At 38.4% G+C, this 23,314-nt stretch overlaps 1 protein-coding gene across 1 annotated transcript in view; it reads left to right on the top strand.

Annotated features, from left to right (window-relative positions):
- The window catches only part of Mtpbeta (mitochondrial trifunctional protein beta subunit), a 100,801-nt gene that overhangs the window by 53,658 nt on the left and 23,829 nt on the right, over window positions 1-23,314 (top strand). Inside the window, exons 8-10 of the mRNA XM_068228035.1 lie at window positions 13,159-13,246; window positions 20,627-20,777; window positions 20,866-20,954. Of these exons, the coding sequence (XP_068084136.1) occupies window positions 13,159-13,246; window positions 20,627-20,777; window positions 20,866-20,954 (328 nt within the window). The remainder of the gene's footprint in view (window positions 1-13,158; window positions 13,247-20,626; window positions 20,778-20,865; window positions 20,955-23,314) is intronic.

Below are 23,314 nucleotides of genomic sequence, written 5' to 3'. Positions count from 1 at the left end.
CACAGATAGATATCAGTCCAGATTATAAACAATACAGTGGACGTTCCAACATCTAGAAAATCAGCTGTCCTTTACAAAACCTTAGAACAAATCAAAATTAGACATAAACATCTCTAACGGAGGACAGCGTAGTTGCGGCTATAGGTGATTATTTACATATTAATTAAAACAACATTTCAATAATCTTGTACTTACATTTCTCCAAAGCTGCATTCAGTCAGTCTCTCCCATGTACCACAAGGTACCTTCCAGGGTTTTACTCCATGTTAATAACATTTCCGTGGTGGCAGCTGGTGTATATCCGATTAGGCACATCTTTCACTGATGACACGATTTATTTGCACACGCACCACACTTCTTCTACTTAATCCTAAGCTATAACACTATCACTTATCCTTATATATATACTCCTAGGGGTGGCTTCACTCTATCAGCGTAGAAGTTGTAGCTCTGTCCTCTATTTATTTAACCTCCTATCAGCTGGTCTGATGTGCGGCACACTGGTCCTCTTTGAAATCCCGATAAAATCTACTCCCTGTTCAGGCGTTTGGCTAGGCATTACTTTCACTCTTCTTGTTCACGTTCATTGTCCTTGGCTAGTTTGGTCATCGTAATGTCCGTAATGAGCTTACGGGCAGGCCCCCGCAACCGAAATACAGATGACAGCATAAGGGTTTACTAAACTGTTTTCTCTCTACCTGCACACTGTCCCGTTAGCCGTAGTGGAATGTTAGTCCGTCCCCATACTGTTTCCAAAACAATCCAGCTACATTCATTTATCTCTTTGACTCGTGAGATCAATACTGTCCTTGGCAACAGCCAGTTATTATGTTAAGAACTTCCTATACTTAGAGCCTATTGTCTCCGTGGTGAGTGAATAAATACAGTTTATGAATATTCACCTTCATTTTTAGATTATCTTGTTGCAGGATTCAAATTATCAGTAACCTGGCGTTCCCTCGTCTTCGGTTGAACACGCCTTCACAAAATGACTGCACTAAGTGTCCGAGTAACACGAGGCCGAATCTTGAGTGGCACAATACAGACTGCCTGACTGGCTCAATGCATGTCTGTTATATGCCTACGGTCCAACTACGTGATTCTCACCCACTTCCGGTGATATTGCTAAGCATCACAATTTTATCCAATGGCTTCACTAGGTTATGAACCTGTGTCCGTGGTTTCTTATTTTTACTGTATCATGGTACAGAGTAGAAAGTCTGAGGACGATTGTACCATTTTGCCTAATTCACTTGGCGTTGGTTGAATTAAACTAACGTCAGCCATGTGCTTAGTGGCGCGAAAGTTGTTACTTCCGGATCCTCCCACGCTACACACACGTGATCAATTACGCACAATGGTTATTGTTTCACTCATGTCATACTTAATTCCCTTAGATCCACCAACATTTTTATTCATTTCAATACTGCAACCAGAAACCCAATTCATGTGCCTTCTGTCACAAATTCACAAGCTAGACTAAAATATTCCCAGCGGGAATCTCGGCAGTTTAGAATAGAGCAATGTGATTAGTCGTGCCATTTTTCTTTAGGGTCTACATGTCCAATTCCAAAGATTTTAGCCATCTTCTGTCCTCGCGTATCCTGTCTTACCAGTGAGATATCCAAGTGCATTATTTGAATACTGTAAATGCACCTTCTTGGATACATTTTGGAAATAGTTCTTTTTTCATGGCATTTGAAAGGTATAAACTGTGAATCAAGGTTAACTGCATGCAGTAACGGGCCTTAAAATATTTTGTAACGTGGCAAGGGTTGATACTTCTGAATTGCGAATTGGCGGTTAATTCGAAATCACGTTATTCAAAGTCCGATTTTTAAGTCCCAACGACTTCGAATTAACAAGGTTTTACTGTATATTGGTATTATGAATTTACTCATTCGGAACAAATATTTCATGTTCCCTATGGGAATCAACATCTTTATGTAGGATGCTAAAGGGTTTATTGTGGCAATATCAACATCTTTATCAAGCCGGGATATGTCGAAAATCGTTACTTTTTTTTTTTTTTTTTTTTGTAGTGATGAGTTTTACTGATAGCCCTTTTCAAAAGTTGGCAGGTATGTCAATCCATACAACATCCTTTTTCCACCATTTACATTCTTCTTGTGTGAATCTCTCTCAACATTTATTCTTTTCCTCATTCACCACTTTTTTTACACTTACTGTTCATTTCCTGATACTTAATCTTACGTCCTTCCTGTCTCTATTTCATTCTTGCCATGCTTTCTTCTTTTGTTTAACAACTTCTTTCACCTTTTCATTCCACCTTTTCCTTCGCTCATGCTGAAGTTTTGCCACAAATCTCTGCACAGCTTACAAATGAGTTTTTTAAATTTGGTCCATTCTTTTTCTACACTTCCTATTTCTGATACAGGGATGTGCTGTTATAATTCTTCCTGAAATTTCTCCTGAGTTCTGTTATCTCTTAATTTCCATACTTCTATTTTCTTCTGTCTTATTTCTTTTGCTCTCACTACTCTGTAGTCTCCATCAAATGCCTCACCTGGTAGTGCTGTCACATCCTATAACTGTTTATGATTTATTTTCTCAACCAAAAAATAATACTGTTTCTTTTTGTATTGTTTTTTTGTCACCACAGCCATATCTAGTGATCTTAATACTATTCCACGAACCTACTACACTGGCATAGCAGGGGGAGAGGTGATACTCCCACGTGGTGCATCCCAGGTGGCGGATAGAGGGGGTTTCTAACCGGCTTGCTGGTAGACTTGAGCGAAATAAAATAGCTCTTGCAGACCAAACTCTCAACCCCCTGTGGGTGGGGGACACAGACGAAGAATACACCCATGGTATCCCCTGCCTGTCGTAAGAGGCGACTGAAAGGAGCGACCAAGTGATGATTCTATTAGAACCATGAAACTAATTGTGATTAGTACCATCATGCGGGGAACACCATGGGTTGCTTTTACTTGCCTGTGGTACCACTATGTTAGATACAAAATAGGTTTGTGATTAGTAGCGACAGTGTGTGGCTCAGGATACATTTCAAAGTACCTGTGATTCGTACCCCTATATGAGCGACACCATGGTTCTGCCTTGCTTGTGCTTAGTACCCACTATGTGAGGAACACCACAGGATGGTACGGGTGCCTGTGGTTAGTCCACTTATGTGAGAAACGTCATAGGTTTGCGTTGCCTGTAAATAGCGCCACATTGTTCGGAACACCATAGGTCTGTGTTACATGTGCGCATTACCTGTAAATAGTACCATAATATGTGGAATACCGCGAATCTACGTTGCTTTTGAGTAGTACCGCAACATAACACATAGCATGGTTCTATTTTCCTATTGATAAGTACCATTATGAGGAGACGATGACCTCGATTTTGGAACCGTTTTGTCTACAATCATCATCGATTTAGTTTTATGCTTTGGAAGCAGTCCCTTGGTCAGTAATACCATTGTTTAACGCTAGTTTCTGGGAAATGAGGGGCATTGCGGGTCGGATCCACTGATTGTTTTAACTTCATATCCATCCATTCATTCTTTGTCCTCATGTTTTCGAATTCTGGTCAGTGGAGGATTATGAATTTTTAAACTGTCATAACATTTCGTCTCATTTTATACCATTAGGGGCTGATGACCTAGAATTTAGGCTCTTTAAACAAGTATTATACTATTCTTCTTTCTAAATCAAGTGTTACCCACAATCATTCCATTTCTCTCACAAAAATCAGTTAACTTATCTCCCTCACTGTTTCTTTCTCCATATCCAAATGGACCAATCACTCACTTCTTCTTTACCAATTCTGTTATTTCCAACCTGCACATTGTGGTCTCCCATGACTATCACTTCCACATCGGGGATTACTTCCTTCAGTGTCTCCAAGAATTCTTCTATATTTTCCTCACTGTTTCCAGTTTGTGGTGCATAAACTTGGATGAAATCTTTTACTCCTTCTTCCGTCCTCAGTCGTACTCTGATTATTCTATCACTAACCTAGTCTACCCTATCCACATTTTCATCCAGGATTTTGTTAACAATCATTTCTACTCCATTGTTTGCCTCATCTCCTCCACGCCAGTAGAGGGTGTACCCTCTAATTATCCTCTTCACTCCACTTTACCTCAGTTCTGTTATTGCAACATCCTCTTTCTCCATAAAGTCAATCAACTTTTCTGATTTTCCTGTCAGGGTCATAAGTTTATTATTCCCACCTTCATAATATTGGGGTAAGTAGCAGTTAGTATCATCAGTGTATTTGTATGATTAAAATAATAATGTGAAAGTTGTCAAATTTAGAGGCCTTAGAAATCATTATCTGACAAAACTTAATTTCATTTGATCCTGTAATAACTTGTCTAAATCTATTAAAGAAACATGTATGATAGAATAAATAATTTTCAGTCATTCAAAGTGTATTCACAAGGTGGACCCAACATAAACTTTTTTAAATAGTATCTTTAATAGATGATGATTGAATGTATGCCATTCGCTTCATTTAGCGTATGAATAACTGGCAAAATGTTACAGTGGTGCTGCCATGCGGACAAAGTTGAAGTTCCTGATCAGCACTGCTTGCCTCTTTATTGCAATTTTTTCTCTGCTTTCTTCATCCATTCCCTCTTCCAGATTCTGGGTAGGGTAGTGTACCAAAGCAGTACAGTCCACAACAGAGCTCCATCTCATTCTAGGCCGTCCCCTAGGCCTCTTTGCAGACTCTGTATCCATGAATGTTCTTTTTGGTATTCTCTCCCCTGGCATTCTCATCATGTGTCCGAACCATTTTAGCTTTGCTATATCAATCTCTTGAAGTTTACACACTCCAACCCTTCTCCTTATTTCATCATTTCATATTCTATCTCGTCTTGTCTTTCCCTGTATGCTCCTCAAGAACCTCATTTCATCTGCTTGTATCTTACTTTGGTTCCGCTTAGTCAACGTCCAGGCTGCTGATGCATAGGTCAGTGTAGGTTTATAATAGGACGAGTATAAAACCTTCTTGCACTTCATTGACACATTTTTGTTCCATACAATGTCTCCCACATACTGGTAGAAACTTGCAGACTGCTGTATTAAATCAATTTCTCCATCCAAATTTCCATCTTGTGACATCACACTGCCCAAGTATTTAAAATTTTTCACTACATCAAGAGGTTCATTTCCTATTTTTATCACTCCCCTGGATTTTCTGTTACCTCTCGTCATGATCGAAGTCTTGCTTTTCGCAGTACTAATGTTCATTCCAAAATTTCTTATATCCTCATTCCATAAATCAACTTGTCTGTACTTCCTCTTCATTATCTCCCCAAATTACAATGTCATCAGCAAAGAGCATAGACTTTACTTGCTTGCCCATCATCTTCTTGATATTATGTAGAATTCTATCCATGATGATAATGAAGAGTAAGGGAGACAATACACTTCCCTGTTTGAAGCCAGTCTCAACTCTGAACCATTCAGTTTGACCCACTTTGGTTCCAACACAGCTTTCACAATTTTGATACATTGCTAGTACCATCTGCATTGTTTTGTTCCCAGTCTGTGCCTCTATCAATGTTTTCCATACCAAATTCCTTGGGACACTGTCATATGCCTTTTCAATATCTAGAAATGTTACTACAATGTTCTTCCCATATTCCCCTTTCCATCATTTGATGCAATGTAAATGTTGAATCCATACTGGTGTTCTTCCAATTTTCCCATTACTCTCTTATTCATTTATCCAAGATTCTTTCAAGGTATTTAGCTATATGAGATATCAGTGTCACTCCTCTGTACTTTTCACATTGCTTCCTGTCTCCTTTTTTGAAGATTAGTATAATGACCCCTTTTGTCCATTATTTTGGAACAGTCTTTTCTCTCCATATCACTCTGAAGAGTCTATACAACCACTGTAGACCAAATGCTCCTGCTGCTATTATCATTTCTATGGTGACCTCATCAATTCCAGCTGCCTTGCCTCATTTCATTCATTTAGTGGCCCACTCAGTCTTTGCCATGGACACCTCGTTTACCTTATCTTCCATCTGCACTAAATCTGGTTCTTTGATTTCTCCTTGTACTGAGGTATTTTGCACGTTGTAAAGCTGTTCAAATTTTTTCCCCCTTCTCTGCAATATATCCTGCTTCTGCATCATCACTTCCTCCTTGTCATTTGTAATGAAGTTAAGCACCTTCACCTGGGTTTTTCTTCTTTTTAACCCACTGGACTATGATCTTTTTGATTCTGGTTGTATCTTCTTGCAGAGATTCAGTGAATTTTTGCCAGCATTTCTTTTTCACTTCCTGAACCACCTTGGAGCTTTCCTTCTTGCAGTGCCTGTATTCTGTTTCTCAGCCATCTTTTCCAAGCTTCTTTCTTCCTTTTAACTATATCTTTTTACCCTGTCATTCCACCAGGGCATTTCTAATCCGTCATCTTTTGTACCTTTTCCATCTTTAATTTAGCTATCACAACTCTGTGATCTTCTTTGAAAGATTCACTTGGGAGGGCTGTTATGTCTACCAACATTTTCCTGTTACATTTCTCGACCAAAATGTAATCTATCAGAGTTTTGATTTTTTTTATCTCAAGTATATCTTGTTATCTTCTGACTGTTTTTCTTTCAAAACCATTTCTGTTACAAAAGTATCAAAATTTCTCCAGCCTGGTTTCTCTTCCCGTATCCAAATGGACTTATAAACTCTTCATGTCCTTTTCTTTCCTGACCTACTTGGGCATTCATGTCTCCTATGATCACAAGTTGTTTGTCCTGCATATGGCCTTCCAGATATTCAAGGTATTCCTCTAGATCTGTATGTGTATTTCCTGTTTGTGGAGCATGTAACAGCAGTTTCAAGTCTCAATCTGACCTTAATCAACCAGTCATTTATGTTTTCCACCAATTCTAGGTATTCCTTTAGGTCTTTTCTAATTATGAGACCTACACCATTTTTGGCTTGTCTTCTGCCACTATATTAAAAGGTGTATCCTTTCTTTAGTTTCCTCTCACCTATTCCTTTCCATTTGGTCTCACTGATTCTCAGCAAAGCTATATCTTTGTCAACCATAAAATCTACAATTTCTTCCACTTTCCCTGTTAGTGTCACTACATTGATGGTCGCTATCTTGATGTATTTGGTTGCTGGTCGCCTATTTTCACATTTCTCCTAGCTTCACAAGAATTGCACGTCGCTTGTGGGGAATGCCCCAGCATTTTCCGAGGTTTCAGTACACTTGTCATCATACAGACTTTTATTACAATGGGTTCGGCACTCCCAAAGGCATCTTAGAGCTACTGCCAACCGAAACTTGCTGGCCACTCCTAACATGGAGAACAGACGCCTTTTGTAACCGCTACTCTGGAGTACAGGTCACAGAGTTGATATGGAGTTTCAGTGGCATTTCCTTCACCGAGGGCCCATTTTCCTTCAATAAGGACACCTCCACTCTTAGCCGTTGGTCCTTGTAATGGTTCAGGCTATTTACGCCGCCCAACACTCGGCGTTATTGCAACTTCATTCCTATAATGAAAAAAGTGCCACCAGACTAGAAATAGCAGAAAATTAGACAATCTCCGAAGAAACCATTAGTCGTAGGAAATATTGAGGCTCTTATATTTCAGCACTAATGTGAAATAATGTTGAACACTAGTGTAATTTTTGCTCTCTTATCAGCTCAGCAGTCTGTTGCTGTGAGACAAAATTCACTGAAACAAACTCAGGCCAAATCTCTGCCAGATATAGGTTGTTACCTTCCAAAAGACTGCGCTAGACAAATTACGTTTCTTTGTACGTAAGTAATCGTCGTCGGCTTTAACTCGTCCGTTGCCGTGAGACAAAATTCACTGAAACAAACTCAGGCCAAATCTGTGCCATATATAGGTTGTTACCTTCCAAAAGACTGAGCTAGACAAATTACATTTCTTTGTACGTAAGTAATCGTCGGCTTTAACTTGTTTCCGAGTATAATTTTCTTCTGTGTCACTTCACTCCGAAATCAAGGCTATCTGTGGATGTGTTTACGGTGACTAAACATTCCAATCTTAGTATTTACAATTCTTGTATTTATTGGTCTTATGCAACAGTCCAATCTTAGCATGGGGCAAACGACCACACAGATCACACAGAATTGTTGGAGGAGGGCGTAGTTGAGCTGCCCTGATTTTTCGTGCTTGTTGCTTGGCCTCTTTATAACTGCGCTGTTTCCCTTTAAACGTCTTGACAGCGCCCGGGATGATCTGTCACCAGGTTGAATGATCTTCAGCAAGCGATTCCCATGTTTGTGGATTCAGATTCACCAAACAGAATCTGATATGCGCTTTTTCAAGAACAGAGAAGAAGAATACTTCCTTCCTTTTTACCGAACAGGAGAAGCAAAAACTAGTAGATATGAACCCGGGCCTTCCAACAGCGAGAGCACTCCCCAAGATTCACCAAGGCCGGGGTTCCCATTCGGCCCATAATAAATTACAGGCCCAGTCCTCTATACAAATTAGCTAAGTTCATTCAGAAATTCCTTAAACAACACTATAGATTTACGGCAAACAAATCCATAAAGAACTCCATAGAACTGGTTAATAAATTGAGCAATTTTAAATTACAAGCTCACCATACCTTACATTCATTTGATGTTGTCAACATGTTTCCAAGTATTAGAACCAATAAGTTGCTTCTTATTGTTTTTAAGAATCTAAGATCCTATAGTCAGCTAAGTGAACTTGAAATACAAGATTTCAGGAAATTGGTTAAGTTACTTGTAAATAATAATTACGTCTTTGACAAGGTCATTTATAAACAGGATGTGTTGGCAATGGAATCTTCGGAGATTTATCCGGATTCTTTGGAAACATACATGATGGAGAACGACGGAGAATTTGACAACATTCTGTTTTGGTCTAGATTTGTGGACAGTACATCAGTAATTTTAGACGAACGTGTTAGGGACGTAACGACTACTCTAGATGTACTTAATAACATTGACCCACAGATTAAATTTACTTTGGAGTCAGAAAGTAGTGAATCAATTAATTTTCTTAACTTAAAAATCAACAGATCGGATTCATCTTTTGCTTATAGTATTTTTAGAAAGCCTACACAAACGGCAGTCACTATTAGACAAGACTCAGAACACCCACAGTCAAAAAAACTCTACATACAATAGTTTAGTAGAACGGGCATTTAGGATCCCCACGACAAAAGCTAATTTGAATAAAGAACTCAATATAATCCGTTCAATGGCTAAGGTTAATGGTTTTAGTGAATGCTTTACTGAACGTATCATCAACAAGTTCAGGTACCGTTTACAAACCACTTTGGCCAAAGACAAACCTAATCAGAAGGCGTTCGCAATATTTACTTATAATAAGGATGTATATAAGTTTTCTAATGTTTTCAAGAAACATAATGTCAAGGTTTCGTTTTGTACCGATAATAATAATACAGTTGTATTGCACAATTCAGCCTCAGTTAATAGATCGAACCCATATACCAAATCGGGCATGTATAGATTTAAATGTAACGACTGTGGGTGCACATATCTAGGTCAAACAGGACGAAGTTTTAAAATTAGATACACGGAACATACCAATGCAATAAAATATAACAGATTTTCCACGGTAGGTCAGCATGTACATGATCTAAAGCATAAATTCACATCTATAGGACAGGACATTGAGATCTTGGAGAACTTAGGAAAAGGAAGTTTGCTGGATGTTACGGAGGGTTGCTATATACACCTGGATCAGTATTTTAATCCAAACCTTAATTTAAATGAAATTTCTGAAAAATCAAATATTCTTTTTGATTTCCTTATTGAGTTTTTTAAAAATGTACATATACCGGTCAATAGGACAGTGTTTCATATTATGCGTAATAGCTTTACTAGTTGCTTTCTACGACCACGCCCTCCGGAGCTCCAACAGGTTGCCGCTCCTCAGTTGCTCCTCCTGCTTTCCCCTATTTCCCCCCTTCGGCCCAGACCAACCTTGGACACTTGATTACTAACACAATACTGCTCGCTAGGCTTCATTGTGTTTCGCATGGACAGCGATCTTTTGAGGTGAGTCACATAAAAACGTTTGTTATAAGACGTAATTTTATATTTTCTCTTCAGTTAAGCGATAGTTTATTAGATTCCTATTATTTCAAGTCCGCATTGAACTGGGAACGTTGTACTTGTTAACATCTTAAAGGACCGATTGCTCGTTTCCACCTCACTAGGATTGCTCCATTAAAGCGACTCTGAAGATTTTATTGAATTATTTTAATACGATTCTACGTCACATTTTAAGAAGTGTGTTAAATTAAGCTAATGTTTCTTCAAGACTATTTTATTTTTAAGTTGTTCTTTTAATCCACGTTAGTTTATTAGTGGGGAAACTGGTTTACATATGTTTTCATCGATTTAAGTTTTAAGACTCGCAAGTCTCGGACTTGTAGAAAATATGGACTTTGAAACAGTTTAATTGTAACACAGTTTTAGGTTGTTAATATGGTTTTAAATTGTGTTCAATTTGACGTAGATAAACTTATGTGATTGCCAATTTTTCCAAGAACCTATATCAGCTGATGACGTAAAAAGGGCGTCGAAACTAGTTCTGATTGAAATATATGTTGTAATTTCATCTAACCAACAGTTTTTTTATTGAATAAGGTGGATCCAAATTATAATAAAAGTTGTGATTGTGGAGTGCCATGTACAGCAGTGGGGTTTTCCTGCACCAGATGCAGATGCCCTGGGCGAATGCAATGCAATCCAAGATGCCTGCTATCTGTTTGATCTGTCCGCGTTTCAGTCATCCATTCACAGTGGAAGACAAGGCCATCTCAACTGATAAGAAATTCTTAGTTTGACTAGCCACAGAATGAAAGTAAAGGGAGAAATCTAAAGTAAAAGTGTCTAGAAAAACCAACCTCTCTTCTCTTCTCTTCTCTTCTCTTCTCTTCTCTTCTCTTCTCTTCTCTTCTCTTCTCTTCTCTTCTCTTCTCTTAGCATTACCCAGTGTACATTTTGCATCAGTAAGGGATATTTTAACTGCAGGCTTCTGCTGTGAAAAGCTCAACCCGGGTCTCTTTTATAGACCCAGACCGAGCTCGCGGTGTTTGCACCCTGCGCTACAGCAGCTGCCTCAGCCCAACTTACGTTCCGTACGGCTGACTGCTGTAAGTGTGTATACATTCTTATATGAAATCTTACCTTATAAAAGATGAATTGTTATCCTTTATAATGAGGGACTTTATAAACACCATTAGGATTTTCTGCACACCAAAAGCGAGAGTTATGACTGTTCACATGACCATTAACCCATTCACTGCCAAACCGGTATATATACGTTATTGAACGCTGTGCCTTGTCCGCCAAACCCGTATATATACGTTTTCGTGCAGTGTGTACTTCACCGATCTCACAGATGAATGCAATATAGTGTCGTGCTTTGAGATTCCATGGAAATGCCCAAAGAAGTTCTCTACAGCAGATATACCACTCCATTTTGCATGTTTTGAAAGCAATCTGGTGTTATTTCAGCTTCCTTGGAGTGGAACATCTTTCCTGCTAACGTGTAGCCATCATGGCGTGTTGACGTATACATTCATCTCTTGACGAAGAAATTGAATGTTTCCTCATAAATAGTGATTCTGGAGAGCTATAATTTTATAATGAAGGTGGAGAAGTTCTAAGTGGCAATATTAAACTACAAGAAATGTCAGACAAAGTAGTAATTATGAATCTCATGCAGAATTGTCACCCCTTCCTCAGATAAATAATTTTTTCCACAAATGTAAATGATTTTGATAATACCTGTTCTTGGATCAACAATTTTACATTATATTTCAGTAACAGTATCACCGAGCGCAGTAGCCGCAGATATTAACATGCTACGACTATGGAACCAAACTCTGTACTCGGCTGGCGAGTGGGTTCGAACCCCACCGTCAGCTGTGCTGAGAATTTCTTTTTGTTTCGTGGTTTCCCTTTTGCACTCCCAAGCAAATGTCGGGACAGTTCCTATTCATAAGCTACAGCTGATTCCTTCCACTTCCTTATCCAGTTTCATTCACCATCATTCATTTCAACTGAGGATTGAATCAGGAAAGGCATCCGGCTGTAAAAATATGGTGTAAAATATCTCACTCCACCCCCAACCCCTTATTGGGATGCGGGCCTAAGAGGATGGTATAGTATTATATTATAGTATTAATAGTATTGAAACATTGGAGGCAGATAGAACAAGCTGGAGAAATTTCGTCGAGGCCCTATGTTCCACCTGGAATTAAAGGAAATAAGTCAAGTCACTAGTATCATTAAAAATGCATTTGTAAAAGTGCTTCTTCCTTTGAAAAAACCCAGCCCAGAGGGATTGCCTGGTCATCAAAACTCGGCAGTGAAAAGGATAAGATGAAACCAGGCCTCATCAGAAAAGAACACAAGCTGTGGGTCAAATAAACGATCATTCAATGATGCAAGATACCACTCGCAATATCTCTCTTGTGGCTGGATCAGCAAGGTTTAAACAGTGGGCCCATGTAAACCTGTACGGTTTAATGTGTAACAGCTTTGTAGCTCTGTGTGGAGAAGAAACCAAAACCCGTACTTGTGCTCATTTTGCAAGTGTTCTATTCAGTGACCGTTCAAGATTCTCACCAATGTCATCTGACTTTTCCTCTGTTAAAACTGTTAGTGTGTGCGCATGTTTTTTATTGAGCACTGAGCCAGTAGTTTCAAATTTATTTACAATTACATGAATTTGTGCTCATGAAGGTGGCACTTTACCAAGAAATTGCTGAAGAAATGCATTGCGTACCTGTCGAGCTGATTAATACTTTTGCATTCGGAAATACGGTGTTGCAATGATAACTGTCTCACTGTATTAACAGCTGAGATTCAGACTGGCTATTGATGCTAGGTCAAACACTTGTACACTCTTTGCAAAGTCAGGAACTATGCGCACGCCTGTGGTACAGCTATTTAGGTCTCGGAGAGGAGAAATGCTGCTGGACAGTCTGGGTTTATAAGAGAGAGACCCTGTACATACATGTAATATAAATTATTTATTTTTAAATTTAGGAACCAAATACTGCAGATAAATTTATACAATGAATTTCTATTTGTGCTCTTGTACGCAGAACTACCAAGAAGTAAATTTAGTTTAGTTTTTCAGCTCTTATTTATGCATTATTTTAATTTTAGGCCATCCTATGCAATTCCCAAAGTTTTGGAGAAGGCTGGACTCAAGCTTGAAGATATTGATGTGTGGGAAGTTCATGAAGCTTTTGCAGTAAGTGATACATATTTACATAGCTTATTGTAAGAATATCCATACCTAGAGTGTATATTTGAATAACTGAAGAAGAGTGTAAGGGAGTCACAGGGGCTAAAAGTACATGCAGTAGAACCTCGATAATTCAAAATCTGTTAATTCAGAATCCCGTCCGAATCAAAGAAGCTCTTGTTCCCGGAAACATGAAGTGTGGTTTTGCAAGTTATTTAAACGATTTAATTTGAAATACGTATAATTCGTCATTCGAAGAGCAATGTTGGTCCCATTACCAAAATTCAGTCTTTTAATTCAAAACTGCCTTAACACTTTTAAAAAATAGTATTTTACAGAGTAATTTCAATTCAAAATCTCTGCATGTCATGATAGAACGCATCTTCCAGAATGTTCAGGGGTAGTCTGCACTTTCACTCACTTCGGTGTGTCCACAGTGTGCTTCATAGTTACTGAGTTTGAGTGAAATCGTATAATTCTTTTGTGTTCAGCATTTTTACCAACGCCACAACATCACATAGCAGATAATGTGCGGCGAAGCTGATTCCGTGAACATTGGAAATGCCGACAGTTGGCAGAAAAAAGCGTGGCTCACATAATTGATTTGTACGCACCAAACAATATTCTCAACGCCGAAGAAACTGCTTTTTTTTCTCCTCCTTTAATGCCAAGTCCAAATGGACTTGCTGTTTTAAAGGAGAGAAGTGCCGGGTCGGGAAATCATACAAGAGTGGGGTCACTGTCTTGAGTTGCATTGCAGGCGGAAGCGAGATACTTCCTCCTCTCGTCATAGGAAAGTTCAATAAGCCATGATGTTTTAAGGGCTTCGGGTACTTTCCTTGCAAGTACAGCGCATCTAAATACATACAGTACAGTAATCCAGTTAATAAAGCACTTGCACAGGGGAGCCACCATAGATTTCTCCTTGTCTTTGAATCACGTATTTATTATTTTGTTGCGTGAGGTTGTGTTTGCCAGTGAGTTATCCAAGCGCATTATTTGAATACTGTAAATGCACATTGTTGGATACATTTAGACATTTATTTTTTTCCGTGGCTTTTGAAAGATTTAAACTGTGAATCAAGGTTCATTGCATGCAGTTACGGGTCTTACAATATTTTGTGACGCGACAAGGGTTGGCATTTCTGAATTACTGGTTGCGGTTAATTCGAAGTCACATAATTTAAAGTCTGATTTTTGTGTTCCAACAACTTCGAATTCACAAGGTTTTACTGTAGGTATATCAGAAATACTTGGTCAAACAGTGGGGTGGGTTCCTCACACCCAAATAGGAAAAATATATTATAAACATAAACCCGAAATGCTTCATTTTTGAGTTTTTAATCATTATTGTTGAAAGTGTATGTTGAGGTATACTCCAGCAATGTAAGTGTGTTTGACTAATTCATTTTGTTGGATAATTGAGTGATGTTAATGGCAAATGGCTGCGTGGTTTGGGTCACATAGCAATCAGCTTGCATTCAGCAGCACTGAAGATGGTTTTCCATGATGTCCTATTTTCATGCCAGGAAAATGCTGGAGCTGTATCTTAATTAAGGCCTCAGCTACTACCTTTCCAGTCATAGCCCTTTCCCATAATTGTATTGCTGAAAACCTCTTTGTGTGTTAGTGCAATGTTAAACCAGTAACAAAAATAGAAAAAAAAGTGGATGTGCAAATGTCCAGTAAATAAATCTCTTCATTTAAATAACATCCATGTCATATTTGCTGTCTGGGGGTATTCTTTCTATTGATGTCCAAAACCGCAACCCAAATGCCTTTAGTCTTCTCTTTTCCTATTAGCCAAGATATGATTAGCAACACACTCGATATAACGTTTTATAAAAGTCATTTTCACTTCTTTGATAATTCTTTTCTTTCCTCATTGATTGCAATATCATCAGCAAACCTAATCATTCTCTCACCATTAATTTTTATCCCTTCCATTATTTCCGTACATTCATTCATTACAAGATATTAGAATCATTCCGTATTGACGGTTTTTCACTTTACAAAGCAAAAAAAAAAAAGTATCCTAATTCAATACAAAACATATACCATCAATAGATAGAGCAATAAAATTCAAACATGTTTTGGCTCGTTTGAACCATCTTAAGTGAAATAGAGGGGGGAGGGGGGGGCTTAATGTAATTTGCATAAGTTAAGGATGTGCTAAAAACATAATGAAAAACAAAAGAAGACAGATGGAAATGAAAACAATACCAATGTACAATATTTACATCACTAGATGGAGCAATAAATATCTCGCTGAGATAAATTCAGTGAACTAAGGGTTAATATAAAACATAATTGAAATAAAAAAATGTGCTAAACCTAAGAAAATAAAATAAAAGATAACAGATGGAAATGAAACAATAAGTGCTAATAGTGAGGTTGTGAACCTCTTAGACTGAAAATGTTTAGTTAGATAACACTTCAAAAACAGGACGAAATCACTGTGTTTAAAATTCAGGCTAACAGTCTGTCTTTGTAGAAACACCATCCTGCGAATGGCTAGGAGGGGAGCGAAAAAACTTGAGAAACCAAGTTTGAGAGGAGACAACATGCCAGGTGAAATGTATGGGATAAGTGATGGGAAAAAACACTGATGAATTTAAAATCTTATAGAATAGCACCATTCCCAATTTCTTCTCAATTTAGCGGTCCCTCTTCTTGAAGATTATTTCCAGTGTTGGCTAGGTGTGTTTGCCTTATTTTAAATGGTCGGGAGGGCAGCGACGAAATTGAGAAGCTGTGTTGGAGGAGGAACGGGTGCATGGTAAACTGTAAGTGACCATAGTGGAAACCGTCAATGAAGTTCCAATCTGTAGTGGAAAAAAATGAGGTGGTTTGAGAAACTTGGGCTGATAAGTAAAAAGTGTAAAATGGGTGTTAAGAAAACTTTAAAACTTACGGTACTTAAAAATGTGGTTGTCCTCTCGAACTGGCCTTCTCAAAGTTAACGGTCTCGTTCGTACGATCGTGTCTATTGTTGGATCAGCTGTGTTTGCGAGGATGGGAGGAGCGGAGGGGGAAGGGTGGTGCAGGGCTGGTGGGGAGTGGTAGCGAGTTGGAGAGATGGAGGTGGGGCTTGTTTTTATTATAGAAGTTCTGACAAATATATGGAATGAATGTTTCAAGTAGAATGTTCTTTTCTTCGTTGATTTCATTTAAATTGTGACAGGGGGTCATAAACTGATCTAAATCGATGTGGATGCTCTCGAATGTTGAGCAAGGTGCCTTTTTGCTCATAAAGCAAGATCTTAAGATCTTTATCTATTGATGTGTATTCATGGCTGAATGCTTTATGATGTTCACCCATAGCTGAAAAACGATTATATTTGAGTGTGTTGTGATGTTCGGCGTATCTTATGACAAAATTGCGGCCTGTTTGACCTACTTAGCTGGAATTACAGGATTGGCATTCTAATTTGTAAAATCCAGAGTTCAAATATCTATTATTAATGTTAGTCATTTTTAACACATCCTTAGCTTATATTATGTAGATTACTTTAACCCCTCACCCTTATTTCATTGAAGATGGCTCAAACGAGCTGAAACATGTTTGAATTTTATTGCTCCATCTAATGATGGAATGTTTGGTATTGAATTAGGAGGATACATTTAATTTTTTTGCTTTGTAAAGTTCATTCATTCATTCAATCATTCATTCATTGCCTCTGTAATTGCAGGCATGCCAGCTTTCAAAAGTAAAAAAACAGATGTTCTTTTCCACATCCCAGCATATTAAGACACATCATTGAATATTTAACACATTATACTACTCAATTACATGAATCTCCTGGTCTCTCCATGTGAGCTTTGTGCTGGACAAAGCAGAGGCAAGACAGGTTGTTCTCGGGATACTCCGGTTTTCCCTGTCATCTTTCATTCCAGCAACACACTTCAGCATAATTTCATTTTATGTCATTCATTAATCATTGTTCCACGGGCTTCGGCACAATTCCTGTCCTCGCCGTTAGATGGAAGGTTAATTCTTTCCATTCCTGACTCAGTCGAATGACTGGAAACAGGCTGAGGATTATCACAACTCAATTAATTTATTTATTTCTTTATATACACTGAAATATTACATGTATTTTATAAATACTGAAATACTGCATGTATCTAAGCTTTAGAACATGACTTCATTGCCTAAGGCATCTTCATAGTTTTCTGAACTAGATTTTAATTATAAAAATTGTGTAAACATGGTTCATAGATGTCCTTAACAAATGCAGTAATAATAATAATAATAATAATAATAATAATAATAATAAAAACACCAAGCTCGATAACTGCAGTCGCTTAAGTGCGGCCAGTATCCAGTATTCAGGAGATAGTAGGTTCGAACCCCACTGTCGGCAGCCCTGAAAATGGTTTTCCGTGGTTTCCCATTTTCACACCAGGCAAATGCTGGGGCTGTACCTTAAGGCCACGGCCGCTTCCTTCCAACTCCTAGCCCTTCCCTGTCCCATCGTCGCCATAAGACCTATCTGTGTCGGTGCGACGTAAAGCAACTAGCAAAAAAAAAAATAATAATAATAATAACAACAATTCACACCACCCCCACTGTGTAGATATCTATAGGTTCAATAGTTTCTGGATCTTGCCATGTTGTCTATTTCCCTTTTGTTATTGGCTTAGGATGACCTGTCGGACTGAGTGGCTCAGACAGTTGAGGCGCTGGCCTTTTGACCCCAACCTTGGCAAGTTCGATGCTGGCTCAGTCCGGTGGTATTTGAAGACACTCGTGTCAGCCTCGTGTCGGTGGATTTACTGGTACTTAAAAGAACTCCTGCGGGACTAAATTTCAGCACCTTGGCGTCTCCAATAACCATAAAAGTAGTTAATAGAACAGTATTAATAATAATAATAATAATAATAATAATAAGTGGCTGCAGTCTAATAAGAATGTAGATTTTGAGAAACTGTACAGAGAAAAACAGAAAGAATGTAGTAAATCAATTCGTAGAAAGAAAAAAGTCTACCTGAGACAACAAATAGAATCATTCCAAGATGACTACAGAAACAAGAACATCTCCAAGATGTATGGAACTGTCAACACAATTAAAAAAGGATTTCAACCAAGATCGAGTATTATGTGAGAAGTCTGGAAATGTAATTGCTGATCAGGACAAATTATTAAATTACTGTAAGCAATACTTTGATTCCTTGCTGAATTGTGATCCAGAAACCTGTTTTGGTAAACCATCTAGTTCCCCATCAGAAGAACAAATACCAGAGCCATCATATGAAGAGGTATTACAAAGTATTATACGTTTAAAAAAACAATAAAGCTTCAGGTACTGACAACACTCCTGTTGAGCTTATTAAGTACGGTGGAGAAAGATTACATCAATACATATGTAAGATCATCCTAAGGATACGGCACGAATAAGTTATTCCAAAAGAATGGCAGGAATCACTTATTCTCCCAATTCATAAAGGAAGGGATAAGGAAGAACTTCAACATTATCATGGCATATCTCTTGTAATGGCCTACAAAATTCTGTCTTATTCTTTTACAGTGTTTAAAACCATTTGCTGAAAATGTTTTTGGGGGACTATCAGAACGGTTTTCATAGTAACAGATTCACTGCAGATAACATATTTCCAATTAAGACTATTAATGATAAGGTGTGGGAACACAAGGACTCGGTTCATTATCTCTTTATATATTTCTTCAAGGCATATGATTCAATCCATACAGAAGGGCTGTGGAACATCATGATGGAGTTTGGCTTTCCCATAAAATTAACATGTGCAAACTGTGTATGGATGGTAATGTTAGCTGTGTTTTGCTCAAGGGCAGAAAATCAAGTTCCTTCCAGAATAAAACTGGTCTGAGACAAGGGGATGCACTCTCTCCTCTTCTGTTCAACATTGCACTGGAGAAGATTATCAGGAAATTAGCACTTGTACCTGCTGGCATCATATTGGGGAGACAACATAGTCCTTGCATATGCAGATGATATTTTTCTTATTGGCCACAATGAACTAGAAATTAGGCAGTTATTTGTGGAACTAGAGGAAATGGCAGCAAAAATTGGCTTACGGGTAAATAAGACACATTACATGGTTGTACAGAGACTGAATCATGAGGAGGTTGACAGATTTCCTTTGAAGATTGGTAAATATATATTTAAAAGAAGAGGAGTTTAAATTCCTTGGTGTATTAATCGATGAGAAAAACCAAAGGCAACAGGAACATCAAGCTAGAATAAAGAATGAAAATAAGGCATTTTACTCTGAGCCCTATATTAGGCTCCAAGTTTTAAACAAGGAATGCAAAAATGATTACAATACAATCATTCAACCAGTACTTCTGTATGCAAGAAAGAGCAGCAGCAGTTGCAAGTCTTCGAGAATAAAGTTTATAGAAAATATATTTTGGCCCATGATTTGATCCTATCTCCCAAAGCAGGCAGATAAGATCTAATTATGAGATTTACACCCTCTCTCAACAACACACTATAATGGGTGTGATAGAATCCAACAGACTGCGCTGGGCTGGACATGTACTGAGGGTGCAGGATAACAGAGCACTAGTAGATCTATACAAGGGATCTCTTAATGGGGAAAAAACCTTCAGGAAGACCCCCAAAGCACCTTGAAGGAGATCAACAAGGTATGCCAGACCCTCCAAATTGATAACTGGGAAGAGCAGGCTCAAGATCGAAAAGGATGGAAGAGGATTATGTGATCGGCACAGGAACTTCACATCCCTCAGAAGCCTACAGAGTGAGTATTATTATTATTATTATTATTATTATTATTATTATTATTATTATTATTATTATTATTATTATTATTATTATTATTATTATTGAGGTTGACATCTGTTGTGGGTTGAAACTAGTACCTGACAATGATTCTTAAAATAAATAATTAAATATGATTATCTGGATTAAAACCACTTAGTTATTACTAAAACCTTAATTTCACTCCAGAAAAGTATACCTGCGAGGAACTCGTAGAATACCATGCATTCAAGCTTTTTTTTCTTTGCTCTTTTTTTTTTTTTCCTGAGCAAAAAGAAACTGATAAGAGGGTACATCCTTGCCTTACTCCTCTCCATATGCAAGCCCCTTGTATTCTTCATTTACGTTAATTAAGACTTTAAAAAAAATGTGTATATATATTTTACTTATCAGCTTTTGCATTCATCATAATTTTCAAAAATGACCCACTTCTATTCACATTTTAAAGTTATTTTGTGTTTTATAAGTGAACTTGTTTGTGTCTCTTGGTGGAATGACATTGTGATAACAGTGAGAGGGTGCATGGTCGTAGTATGATGGAGAAGCCCGGTGATATGCAGTTCATTTGATATGCCTTGTATTGAAAAATGATCACACATAAGTCATGGGAATTGTTTTGCAGGGACAAATTTTGGCCAATTTGAAAGCAATGGACTCAGATTGGTTTGCAAAGAACTACATGAATCGTAGCAGCAAAGTTGGTGTCCCTCCTATGGACAAGTTCAATAACTGGGGTGGATCCCTGAGCATTGGTCATCCTTTCGGTGCAACAGGTAAGCAATATCAGTCATTTATGATATAATTGATCACCTATAGGAATTCCTCTTTATTTTTAATGTATTAAATTTTATTTGTTGTTAGGTGTTCGCCTTATTGCTCACACTGCTAACCGTCTCATCCGAGAAAATGGTCAACTGGGTCTTGTTGCTGCATGTGCTGCTGGTGGACAAGTAAGTGTTCTTTCAATTCTCTTATCTTATACCCTTGTGAAATGTGCATATTGTCTGTAACTGCTATAAGAAGGTTGATGACAGCGGTCGTTCTGTGCAACGTAACAGCACGCCGTTCCAGATGTCTTCCGCGGCGCGCATCCCTTCTCGAACCATCGTTACCAACCAAGCTTAAACGCAGAATGGCTACAGGCAGTATGCTAGAGTAAAAAGAGACAACAGGGCCTGCAGTCGTGGAGTATCGACTGTGTGGTAGTATAAGTCTCTAACAACTATTCATTCTGTCATATTATTTATATTTTTAGATGTGATTGTCAGTGTTTCATTTCCATTTATCTTTTGCTAAGGGATTGTCTGCCTTTGTGCTTTGGATTTCAGTATGCCATGGCCATTGCATTCCAAGCTGGCATCAAAGCAAGCAGAAGGTGTTTGAAGCACGGTCTTACCCACCCTCTAACCTTGCAGACTATCCTCATAATAAGTGTCACAGGCGGGGTTCCTCGAAACATGCACTGCTCTCAAATATCTTTACTCCCTTATTTTCTTATGTGAGTGTGTAAAGGAAAATGAACCTTACCATACCGCACTGCAGGAATGTATATTTGCTTGACATAGTTACCCACTCCTAGAGTTTGTTTGTCCAACCCTTGTCCCATTTCTCTTCGGGGTCCGGTATGAGGTGAGGTGAATCTGTCGTGACGGGTTTTTATGACTGGATGCTCTTCCTGATGTCAACCTCATCAGAGGAGTTAATGAAATGAATGACATGATGGAGCTAGAATATGGAATTCTCTCCCCCACAACATTAGAGCCATACAATCCTTAACCCATTCGCCTCACATTTAAATACCATAGGAGTTCACTAAGAAATCACATTTAAATACCGCTCTGCGGCCGTCGTCATCACACTATTATTTAGAAAATCATACAAAACCAACCAGTAAATATTCCTTTCTGAAAATTTGCATGCATGATAAAGAAGTAATAAACTTACCAATGCCGCTATTTTAGTACGTCTGCTGGGTGTGGTACACCTCAAAACATTCTTCTAAGTGAAGAGCTACGCCACACTTTTTGCACTGCCAGCAACTTTCGCTTCTTTTACCCCGGCTGTAGCACACAACACACCTTCTTGTGACTTTTGATTTCTTCTCTGTAGGGGGAATACGCATGGGAAAGTGGGCCCATAATTTAGCTTGTAATCTGGTTGGGGTGGTGCTCACTGAAGGTCGACCTCGAACCGAGTACTCCGGCAACTGAACAGTCTCTAGTAGCTGCTGCGCAATGCTAGTTCGGAAGTCTGTGTAGCTCGTCTTTCTGTTAGCAGCGATCTTGTGATACACAGTGAAGGAATTGAAAATACACATATCTAGGAGATAAAAGAATATTTTCCTATATCCTTTCACTGTGCGTCGCATGACAGGGAACAGAGCTGTAACCTGATCCTGAAGGTCAACACCACCCATCCCCTTCTGGTATTCAAGGCCACACTTGGGCTTTATCACTTCTTCCCTCGGAGTTTGTCCTTTCTTTCGCCTGAGTTTGCCTGTCCCTGTCATGTCAGCTGATTTGTGTTTAGTGGTGAGAAAGCAAACATCCTTGTTATCTTTCCACTTCACACACAACATACTGTTGGCAGCCCACGTCTCATACTCTCCACGTTTTAGTTTCTTCTTACTGATATCGCGAGGCATGTCTTTTCGGTTCTGTCTAACAGTTCCAATTACATTCATCTGCTTGTCGTGTAGCCTTTTGAATAAATCTGGGGAAGAATACCAGTTATCTAAAAACAATGTATGTCCTTGGCCTAACAAGGGTTCACACATGTTGAGCACGACGTTTGTACTCGCTGGCAGACTTGGATCCGTTACATCATCACCTACATAAATTTTGAAAGACAGACAGTAGCCAGAACTTGATTCACAAATTTTGTAAATTTTTATTCCAAACCTAGAACGTTTAGACCTATTACACTGGACATATGAAAGGCGGCCTCTGAATTTCATTAGACTTTCATCTAGAGCAATGTCTTGTGAAGGTAAATATAATTCTGAAAATTTGGAGCAGAAATGTTGTATTATAGGCCTAATCTTTCTTAGTTTGTCACTACTATCGACTTGTTCATCGTCAACAAAATGTAAAAATCGTGAAATTATAATAAATCTTCCCCTGCTCATGGTTTCACGAAAAATTGGAGTGTTTATACACCTGTTTTTACTCCAGTATAACTGTATTCTTGACTTTCGCACTTGTGACATTAGTATAACTAACGCAAAATATGCCCTAATTTCGTCGGGTGTAGTCTCGAACCATTTGTCATCGTCTTTCAACTTTTTTCTGTCAGGATTGCTCAACTGTTT

The sequence above is a fragment of the Anabrus simplex genome, chromosome 6 (assembly GCF_040414725.1).
Source record: "Anabrus simplex isolate iqAnaSimp1 chromosome 6, ASM4041472v1, whole genome shotgun sequence".
Lineage (NCBI taxonomy): Eukaryota > Metazoa > Arthropoda > Insecta > Orthoptera > Tettigoniidae > Anabrus > Anabrus simplex.
This window is presented reverse-complemented; position numbering and strand designations above follow the sequence as displayed.